We start from the raw sequence: 11,258 nt of genomic DNA, 5'->3' as shown, positions 1-11,258 counted from the left end.
CGTACCTATGGACCGGGAGTGGGTCAGCAGCTGGGCAATGTCCCGGTTGATTTTGCGGAGGTAATCCTGACACTTCTCCCACAGTCCTCGGCGCATGCTTGATAATCCAGAGACAAACAGGAATGCCATTAACGGATTGTTCAGAAAGAGTGTGAAGAGGCTACCCCGCTGAGACTGATCTAAAAGGGAAAATAAATCAATAGACAAAGGGATACGTTTGGCACATGAAACAGAAACGCTGTCCTGCCACACAACGAAGTCGCTCACCCGCTAAATTCCGTCCCAGAGGAGCTACTCCTGTGTGTCATTACACCTTCTCTCGTGCAGCCCTGATCAATGAGTGGCAGTAAAGGCTTGCTGGAGACGTGCATTAACACCAAGACACCCAAACTGCCTCTGCTCCCTTTCTGGGAGCAATAATGCTGCCCAGAGCTGTACCAGCCCACGCTGGGCTGGCCACTGCCTCGGTCTCCGTGCAGGACAGCCTTTGCTCCCAGCTCCTGTTGGAGCCATCTGCAGAAATGTCACCAGCATGGAACAAGTTATTTACCACATACACTAGCTCAACTCTATCATACTACTTCAGGGACTGGTAGCCTGATTTGGGGGTTACAGAGTAGTGAAAAGCTGTCTTTTCCTGAGGAATCCAAGTTCTGTTTGGGACAGATACAAGATGCAACTGCAGCTTGTTGGGAAATGCAATACTGCACATACCTTGTAATGCTTTTGGATATGCTGTTGGAGAAAGCAAGCACACCAATGGTTGTCCAAATAAGTTTGTGAAATTCTGTAACAGATAAGAATTTTGAAGTATTGATGGTCACTTTGCTTGCCTTGAATATTCAGCAAGTCAAGGGTACAAATCATATTAATGACAGAAGACACTAATGCCCCTCACACAGCTCAGCACTGGCAATAAGTCTGACAGGTTCAATTACTCAAGAGACCACAGCACAGAAGGAATATAACCAACTATATCTTAAATTAATTACAATTCTCTCATTTCATTGCTACTGATGGCAGACACTAATTTCATGGAAATATAGCTTTCAGTAGTAACACATTACTTGAAAATAACAAAATCGTGTTCTGCAGAAAAAGTGAAAGCAATTGGATTTAGAATCTTCCCTCAACACCAGCTGAACTGCCCAGTCAAAACCATTTCTTCCCCGTTTTCCTTCTAGCAGGAAGAGCTATGTCTGATGAAACAGGAGGGCCCAGAGAAAAGTTTTAAAGTAAGTTTCCTTTAAAGCAAGTAACATCTGCTGTACTGAACCCTCATTTTAAAACACCCATTTCATGCCCCTTTCACCAGCACCTTAAATGTTGCCAAAGTGTCCAACTAAACAAGAATTTCTCCAGAACCTGAAACATCACCACTGTCCACTTTCACCAATATTTACCTGATAACAGTCCTGTGTATCTATCTGGTGGCAAACAATTAACACAAAGGGAAAAAAGCCAAAAATCATGCACACAACCTCATTAGCTGCCACCAGAACAGCTTTCTTAAACTGAAGGCTTGCAAAGCTATAGAAAATGTGATTGTGCCTGCATCCTTTCAGAGCACAGACTAAAACCCTGCCTCCAGAGCACACGAGTGCCACACACACATCTGCAGATCAGATCCTTAAAACTGCAGTTTACAAGTGTAAGACCTACAACACCACAAGTATTTGCTTGTGAAGAATCCTAAAAAAGCTATTTTTTAAATTCCTTTTGGCATCTGCATAATTAAAATGAACTTTCCCTTCCAGGCAGTATATTTCAGTTATATTAGCTTTACAGAATTAATTTGCTCTAAATCTGCTACATACTAGAGACAGGAATCTAATCTAATCAAAATAAAACATTTCCCATCTCTGACAGAGTGCTGAGTAGTGCTAGAAACCCTTCTAGTTCGTTAGGAGCCCAGGGAAGACTGATAATGCTGGACACTAAGGTTTGGTCTCTAAGGAAGAAACAAAGACAACTCCCTTGCAGACAGTAACAATAGGCCAGGCCAGGAATTGGTGAAACATTTAAACTTTCACGAGTCACCCCAGACACTGCTGGTTTGAATTGTGCACACACTGGCAAGGTTTTACCCTCTCCAGTAATTTGTATTCTCAGTACCATGGGCAGACTGACACGTTTAATTAATTCCACCGTGTGTCACTCAGTTACAGAGCAGAGCAGCAATGAGAACAGCCCTGCAGCCCAGGAGCACCCCTGGGTCCCCTGTGGGTCTCAGGCTCTGCCTGAGAGCATTCTGGACTCTGTCCCAGCACAGGTTAAGCCAGGAAAACCTGCTCTGCAATCCAGATGTTAACAGGAGGTCTGGATATGGGATGCCCAACCCTCCAGTACATGGACAACTCCAAAAAGAATAAACTCCACTTTGTTTCACAATTGACTGTTTTTTTTAACTTCAGTCTTCAAGGTTTCCAACAGAAGTATTGCTTATTTTTACCACGCATGTCATGTACATCTCCTTCCAAGAAAGACTGCCCATCATCTCCAAAAGAAGTCACTTCACATTTAAGCTTTGCTAAGCTACTTATTTATACCACATCACTGACAAAGGCCATGCATTCCCACTGGCTGGAGGTTTTGGTTTGGTTTGGTTTGGTTTGGTTTGAAGACTTTGCATTTTACCATGATCCTAGACAACCACAGTTACAGGAAGATATTGACTCAAAAATATTATTTCATCCACATATGCAGTGGTAACCTTCAAGAACACACAGACAGCTATATTTAAATGAAGTGTTAAAAAAAATTCACGGCTTTCAGTAGATATGCTCGATCTGCAGTTATCTTCCACTTTCAGCTAAATATAAGGGGAGGAAGCTGTTCAAGTGCCGCTGATTTGACAAACTGGCAAGTCACTTCCTGGCAGGACTTACTTTCAGTCATCACCATTTAAGTCCTCCAGAGAGAGGGAGAGATGGGGATGCATGCAGGAGAGCAGGAAGGGCTGCAGGAAAGGATGTGTGAGCATTTGCTGTTCCTGCCGCTACTGCTGGCAGTGACATTTAAATGTCAGGATAGCTCCTGTCCTATCAGGAAGGATCAGAGCAGCCATGGGGAAAAAAGTCAGTATTGACTTCAATTCCTCACAGGATGGCACAGAACCTCTTTGTTCATGACAGCACTTGAGCCTGCAGACACCTCCCAGCCCACCGGGGCACAGTCACAGGACAGCTCTGTCAGGGACAGAGGGACAAGGACCCCAGCACAACCACAGGCAGGAGTGTGGGGCTGGAAACACTCACCTTGAGAGCTCTGCCATCAACCTTCACTGGAAAACAAAAGAAGACATCCAAACCAGCCCCCTTACACGCCTGCCTTTGTTCAGTGGCAAGAGATGGGGAAGGTGAATGTCACTTCTGAAATGCTGAACCTATTTATTTTTAGGTTCCTTGCAGTTTTGCCCACACTGTTCTGAGCTGGGTCAGTGCTCCTCGCAGCCACTTCTATAATCCTGTCCTGAAATCCTTCCAAAGCTCACATTTCTGTGCTCCTTCCACACAGACAGAGCTGGATGCTCTCCACCAGCTGTGCTAAACAGACTGGTGGGTTTTACTCTCCTGTCAGCCCACTGCAGAACAAGGAAAATAAACTCAGTGGAGATTACAGAGCTGCTTACTCTGTGCCCACAAAACATAAATAAAACTTAATTATCAAATTTAAATGTAATACAAAAAGCAAATTCTACTGTAAACACTTGACATTGTTCTCACAAAGACCTACAAATCTACATGTGGAAATCTATTGCCCCAAACAGGTCCTTTGCTCTAAGCTTTACACAGAATCCCAATCTGTCCAGAGCTAGAATCCTTTGCTCTCTTACAGAGCTGATCCACTTGACATCTTTTAACAATTCTATTAGAGAGGAAGGCGGTACAAAAACCAAAACCAAACCAAAAACCGAACACAAGCCATACCTCTTTCCCCTGAAAGAAAACCAATCCTCCTGATGTTATACTGCAATGAATGTCAGGAAAGAGCATAGGGAAATAAATCCTTTCCAACTACTCGCCTTCTCAGAAAGACAAGTAAATAATTCCAATTGTGTTTCTCTCCATTTAAATGTGGAAGGGAATTCAAGAAAAAGCAGGTTTGTTCTGAAATCAGTGCAGTGAACTTAAAGTGGTGTTTAAAGGCCCTCTGAGCTACACTATACTACAAGAAACCAAAGGGCCAACAGAGAGGCCAGATCATTATCTGGCTGTCAGGCAGGATTCCCTGGCTCAGTACAGAACCACCCTGACTCACACTGACCACTGATTTAGCACCTCTCCCTGGCCAACACATGCCTTCAAAACCAACAGTGCCTGTGGGCACTGAACAAGACACAAGCTCCTCTGTCCACTAGACGTCCCTGTTCCTCCTCCGAAACGCAGCTGTGGATGCTCCCTTCCCTCGCTGCACATAATGGAGCTATAAAAAGGAACACAGGAGAAGTGGCACTTTCCCCAGATATAGCACATTCTTATTACCCCATTCATGAATGAAATACATGTGTAATGCTCTCCAGATTCAACTGGCCACCACAAGTGCAGGCCTGCTTCTGTATTACCCGAACTGCAGATTCCCAGAGGTGATTTGGCATGGAGCAATTCTACTGTAAGTCCAGAGCACCCTAGGAAGGAGGCTCAGTGTTCAAGCAAACACCACTCTACAGTAACACTGGATGCTAATTTCAGGCTTGTTACTTCCTTGATTCAGACACTTTTCAGACACAGACACCCCGTGATTTTTAAGATCAGGCTCAATGCTTTGACTCCTTTCTGTTGCTTAAAAGCAACTGAATGTTGGATGACTGGAAAAAAGAAAAGCACATAAGTTACCTCCCTCCCCCATGCACACACACCGAGATTTGTCTTTGGTATAAAACAAAAATAAACCTCCCACCAGAGACCTTGGAAATCTTGAACCTTTTTTCCCTCCAGGAGGATTTATTACTTTCCAATGAGCGGCTGTTCATGTGCTTCTCCTTCTTGTTCCTATTCATAGGGTCAGATCCTGACTAGCATGCACAACCTCAAAAGAAAAGAAAGACTGAATACAAAGTGTTTAAAAAAATAGCCTGGTAAAAGTGTAAGCTAACTAGGGGTTGGCACTGCATCCTACCACAGGAGGAATGCCTCCAAGGGCCTTACCTTGTAGGCGACGCTGTTGGAGGAATCCACGATGATGAACAGGGGCTTTCTGGTGAAAGGGTACAGATCTCCAGGGTGAAGACTGCAAAGAGGAAGGGACACCACAGAGCACCTCAACTGCTGCACAGCCCTGACACTGCACAGGTATCTCAGCCACACAGCTGCCCACAGCCAGATAAAAAACAGACTTATTTCCATGCCCCAGTCCCCAGATTCATCCTCAGAGAGCAGCTGCACTATTGTCTATATTTGTTTGCAATATGGGCTCTGGGACTTCTTATTAGCCCGGGAGATGCTTAACTTCTTAAGATGTCATCCACCACTGATCTGAGGTCTGTCAGTAATTAAGAACTTATATTAACTTACATAAGTAAGGCTGAAGTGTTTAAATGATCATTTAAAGCTGCACATCCATTTCTCAGTGTTCAAGCCAATCCCATGATGATGTCCTGCACTGAGGAGTCTGGACTCCAGAGGCGTGGATGCATTTTCCTCTACTGAAGACAAGCTCTGGTGCCCCTGCAGGTCGCACCACACACTCACCAGTGCATCTCCTTGTAGGACTGGTTGCGCTTGTGGAGGGCATCCCCATTGATGATGTCCCGGTTGCTGTTGGTCAACACGCCCCCGAAATCGTACGGACCTTCACGTGGGAAAAGGAAGCTGAAATCAGCAGGGGCAACTCACCCGTTAGACATTCAGTGATTACATCAAAGGGAGGAAGCAACAATGAATCCCAGAAAACGAAGGGAATCTGAACTACTGCAGCTCTAAGGAGGGCAGAGAGGATTGTGGAGACTTCGCTAACTGCATATTCCTTTTTATGCTTTTTTAGAAATTTCAGCATCTATCAAAGAGAAGCAAGGAATGCAATTTCATAACTTCTAATTTAATTATTCATTATTAACCCACAAATTAATGCAAATTATCCCAATATTGGCTCTTGTTACACTATAGAGATAAAAGATTAAAACCCATTTTATACGTCTGATACAGGAAAATCAATACATTTGTAAAATTACTGTATGAGTTTGCATTGCATATTCCAGATTCAGAATTTTATAAGGCTAAATGAATCAAAAATACTAGAAATACTACTGTCATTTGCAGTTCTAACACTGCAAAAGGGAGCAGAGAGAACTCAGAGAATGACAAAGGGACAAAATAGCTTTAACCAGATTTCAAATCTGTAGCTAAGTTATTTCAAAGTCAGAATTCACAGTTTTCACATGCACACGCACTGGACATGTGTTCCCACTGTAAGCTGAATATTCTGCTAAATTTGCAAAACTGAGCTACCCCCTGAATGTCTGATGGAGAGCAAACACAAAAGCAATGGCTATAAAAATATCAAATCCTACAAGATACCAAGAAATATTTCTGCCATTGGTATGGGTATGAAACGTCACTAACTTTAGTAAAATAAAGTATTAGAGTTTCCTCATTCTGTCATATATTTGCAGACTTGGCTGGCCCAGATTTGGCCACCAAATGCAATTTTTTCAGGTTTGGATACAAGGCGCCTTTCCATTTAAGGGAAGCTTTGGGGATACAAAATCAGGAACAGGACAAACATTAATTTAGCACTGTTACAAACACCTCACACGGTCTGCCAAACACACGGCTTGCAGGCGATGCACAGTGCAACTTGCAGCTGCTCTGCCCTTTAATAAGGCAGAACTGTGTGCAGACCACACCACCTTATTAAAAGAATGCAGCTGTGATGGGATCACTGGGTGAAAGCTGCACGCTGGCTGTGACTCCAGTGACTGAGCCCCAGTGCCTCTGCCACAAGGTCTAAAGCTGAAACAGAACATGCAGAGAGGGGGACAAACCACAGGCTTCAGAGGTAGGACCTATCACCAAGCTGCAGCGAGAAGTAAAATGTTAAAAGCATTTTAAAAAAATCACTGCCACCATCCAAAGTTGACAGGGATTTTTTTTTTTTCCTTTTAACATTTTGAGAGCTCTATAAATCATGCACTAGGGAGGACAAAGCATGCATCTTATAAAGGAATGCAAGTCTCAAACAGATGAGGTTTTTTACAATATTTAGGATGTTAAAAAGTCTTTTTGATTTTTTTATTGAGTTATAAAAACAAATCTTCGGACCGTGTTTACTTCAGCCAACGAGTTTTCAGCTTTTATATTGCAGCTGCATCCAAATATTCTGCTAGATTGAAAAGAACAGGAGGGTGAGGTGAGGGGAATTGTCAAAAATCATGAGAAGGGCTTGAATTGTCAGGTTAATGAGCGTGCAAATAGACCAGTCCCTGCAGCTGCTTGAGTCCTTCCACCACCCATGTCCTGGCCACACGTTCTCCTGGTGCTGGGCATTGCAAAGAACCACAGAGTGCCACGGAGCCATTTTATGAACTTTGTGCTGATGCATCAGCTGAGCCATGTGGTCTTCAAAACTGGAAGGCTTTTAATACTTCAGATGCATCAAAAACTGGATGTGTCCTTTAAAAAGTTCTCAGGCTAATGCACACTAATTAAAACACAAAGATCTAATTATTGTTTGTGGAAAATAAAGGCTATCTTACTAAGCAGACAGGAGAATCAAATTGACTTGTCATTTAAAAGGAGCTTTGTGACATCTTTCCTGGTCACTTGTCCTGGAACATAAGGAGAATTCAAGCCCTGTTCATGACAGGGAGCATTCCTTTATTGTACCTTCACTATCCGAACGACCTGATGGGAACACGCCCGTGGCAGACAGGTAAATCAGCAGCACGCTGTTGGCAGGCAGCTCCTGCAACACAAACAAGGGCACCAGGGGCAAGGGAAGAAAGGTACAAGTTTATTTTAATACTCAGTCATCACCTCCACAAAGACACTTCCATTATAATTGTGCTGCTCCTGCTTCTGGCTCCCCTCCACTCTGCTCTTGGTGCATGGACTGGCCCTGCCCCACCACAGACACCCCTTCCAACAGAGCAGAAGTGTCACCTGATGAAATGTCTGAACTCCTCCCCACAAACCTCTGTGCTGGTACCAGAGCTCCAAGCAGCACTGAGAAAGCATCTGCTTCCACACAGACTCACTATCTATCCAGATCTGAGGCTCTCCAAGATACGGAGCCCAAAAGCTGCCAAGATCCACGCTGAGCCCAACTCCCAAACAATGCACAAGGGAAGTTTTGTTTACAGTTGGAATGGGATACAGGACTGGAGACTCAGTAGCTGTACAGTGCTTGAGAGCAACAATCTCCTGATGCACTTCCACGATTTTGGTTTCTGCTTGGCATGATATGAAATGAAAGAATACTCTTAAGATTTTTCTATTCTCCAGATCAGTGGAGATCTGCATTTCATTCAGTCTCACAAACAGTCCTGGGTATTTTTTTATTACAAATAAATTCACTGATTTCACAAACCTTAAATGATGCTGCTAAAAATGTATATAGCTGGCTAAAAGTTGGTTTATAAAGTAGGTATTTATGGGGGTTTTCCCGCCTGGCTGGTTTCTCTGTTGACTCCTGTTAAAAGAAAGAAACAAAATACTACTCAAAAACCCCCAAAAACCAGATATTGCCAAAGCAGTTTCATAACCCTTTAAATTTCTAGTTATTAGAATGCTCCAACACAGTACCCACACAAATGGCGTGCCCATTCTGCATTTCCTACTACATAGTAGAGCAAGATGCACAGTATTCAAACCAGAACCTTGTATTATCCCTTACTAAAACTTGTGAATGAAATCTTTCTTACTCTCTCAAGTATCACCCAAGAAATGAGTGACAAAATTCACACTGCATCTCAATCAAATAAATTAAAAATCTTCATACTTTCTTTTGGCCCCAGATAGAACACTTGATGCTTTCTCTGAAAAGAACATTAACTTTCAGATTACCTAGTAATTGATGAGTCCATGGGTTTGAGCTACTTTTCACTAATTTCTAGTGGAAGTTGCACCACCTTTACTAACCCTGAAGGATTACACTACTTAAAGGCAATCAATCAAACAAAAATACCAGTTAAGATGTGTTGCCAGGTTTGTCACTGAAGTGGAACTGACCTGCATTCCAGGTTTGTTCATTTGTGAGGCCAAGTTCATGGGTTCCCTCTCCAGTGCTTGCAGCATTCGGAACATGTCGATCGTTAGTTCACTGAACTTGACCTGCAAGAGAATCACACAGTTTATTCTGCCAGATACACATTAAACAGAATTTCTCTGGAATTATCCAGCTTAGAGACTCCACTGCACACCAGAGAGACCATTCTCTCTCAGGGACCTGTCAGTGTCATCTCTGAATCTCTGAAGAGCTGTGAAAGACTTTGTCTTCTGTGAGCTCTTCTAGAAGTCAATTTGTTACTGATCTACCACCCAGGTCACTGCACTGCAGACCCCTGCTTCCAAATTACAGGCTTCTCTGGGATGTGTACTAATCAGGGGCTGAGTGTACTATGCACTATCAATTCAGACAAAATCTGACAAAGACACATGTAGTGTAGTTTAAATATAACTCCCTTGCTAACCTGAAAAGAGCTCGGAGAGAAGCCATGAAATGTATACAACTTCACTAGCATTATCATCTAAAAACAGGACCTAGAATGTCTTTTGGAAACCTCTTCCTGTTGCCACTGAAGTTGCAACAAGCTGGAGTGAGGCATATGAAAGCTCAAGTCAAGCTTTTTCTGGATGTATCTTAGAGGTCTCCTATGCTTGAATGTTGTTATAAATAATCCAGTATATGAAAATCAATTGTGTCTACTTAATTGACATGTTGAATATAAACAATGAGGTCAGTACCACAGATCTAATATCTAACATTTCAACTTTAGCTCTTATTTCTGAGAATTGTCTTCCTCTTGCTACTGCTGCAACCATCACAACAAAAATATTTCAGTGTTGTCCTCTGTTGGAATCTGTGTTGTATGATCAGAAGGGATGTCATGGGGGACTCCAAAGATGCAAACCCAGGTGCCCAGCATTTCCTTTACCTGGTTGTTGCAGTTCCCAATAATGAGCGCATCTGCAAGAGCAAGCTGTCCCACTATCATGCCCTGCTCCAGCAACGGAGCTCCCGTCTCAGAAAGCCTGTTAGAGGTGATTACAATGGTGTTGTCATCATTTAAAACCATGACAGGGTCTGCCTAAAAAAAGCAACCAGAATAAATCAAGAATTCAGGAAAGCATACAGATTTGCAGTCAGAGAGAAGTCCACAGGTCTCGGCACTTACAAGAAACATTTCACAAATGAGGTAGATTTTTAAAATTACTCTGCCATACATGAATTTATATATTTGTATGCAGGCTAGAGGGAAAAGCCTTCCCAGCTGGAAAAGCAAAGTTCCTAGGGACTGCAAGAAATACATGGGACTAGCACATGAAGGCACAGCAATGAGAGAAAGTATACTGCCTCCAATGACATGGACTCTGCTTCAGCTTCGCTCTACCTGGGGAGTCAAATGTCATCAACAACCTTACAAATTAATGCAGAATCAACTACATATTCCTACAGTCATAATCATTTTAGTTTTCCTATTTTAGCTTGCCTTCCCTTTGTAGAAATGAATAGCAAAGGAGGAGAGCGAATGGTAACAGTGCCACCCATTCTGGCAATATTTAAATATTCCTGTGAACACGCGTCAGTGATGCATGGACAGGCATACTGTCCCTGCACTGGCACACCTGCTTCCCTCACAAATGTGGTGATACAGCAACACTTCCATCAACAATACAGAAAACTCTGGTATTCTCACCTCAATAAATGCTGCCACTTCCTGAAGAACCAGGTTCCACTCCACCTGATCCTCAGTATTGAAACGATGCGTGTAGTCTTCAATTTCATCTGACAGCTCCTGATGTAAACAGTTCAGAGACAGACACAGTCAGTCCTAAAACCAGACTTTAACAGGCAGTCAGTAACCTTACATTTGGTTAGCTGTTCTGGCCTTTAAGAATAATAAATAAATAAATTCCTTGAGAACATATGCAGCACACTCCTGACTAACATGCCAGCCAAAACGCGCTCTTTCAGCAGACAGGATGCCAATGTTACACTGAGTTCTGGCAATGCAAATTGTCTTTTACGTAGGTCCAAATGCAAAGAATATCTGGAGTTAAGTATAATTATCCCACTCACAGCTACGTCACTGGTTATTA

The 11,258-nt window shown here is 42.9% G+C and overlaps 1 protein-coding gene across 13 annotated transcripts in view; it reads right to left on the bottom strand.

Moving 5' to 3' along the window:
* The window catches only part of SCAI (suppressor of cancer cell invasion), a 38,613-nt gene that overhangs the window by 6,790 nt on the left and 20,565 nt on the right, over window positions 1-11,258 (bottom strand). For 9 of the 13 annotated variants that reach the window (XM_085556383.1, XM_085556384.1, XM_085556390.1 and 6 more), the window contains 9 exons: window positions 10,856-10,954; window positions 10,094-10,246; window positions 9,168-9,269; window positions 8,527-8,628; window positions 7,824-7,902; window positions 5,691-5,790; window positions 5,148-5,229; window positions 715-787; window positions 6-179 (listed from right to left, as the gene is read on the bottom strand). In XM_085556383.1, the coding sequence (XP_085412509.1) occupies window positions 6-179; window positions 715-787; window positions 5,148-5,229; window positions 5,691-5,790; window positions 7,824-7,902; window positions 8,527-8,628; window positions 9,168-9,269; window positions 10,094-10,246; window positions 10,856-10,954 (964 nt within the window). Of the gene's footprint in view, window positions 1-5; window positions 180-714; window positions 788-4,906; window positions 5,029-5,147; window positions 5,230-5,690; window positions 5,791-7,823; window positions 7,903-8,526; window positions 8,629-9,167; window positions 9,270-10,093; window positions 10,247-10,855; window positions 10,955-11,258 lie in introns of those variants that run through there. The other 4 variants (XR_014949235.1, XM_085556393.1, XR_014949236.1 and 1 more) reach the window with 3 other exon arrangements.

The sequence above is a fragment of the Lonchura striata genome, chromosome 17, assembly GCF_050655825.1.
Source record: "Lonchura striata isolate lonStrDom1 chromosome 17, ASM5065582v1, whole genome shotgun sequence".
Taxonomy (NCBI): domain Eukaryota; kingdom Metazoa; phylum Chordata; class Aves; order Passeriformes; family Estrildidae; genus Lonchura; species Lonchura striata.
This window is presented reverse-complemented; position numbering and strand designations above follow the sequence as displayed.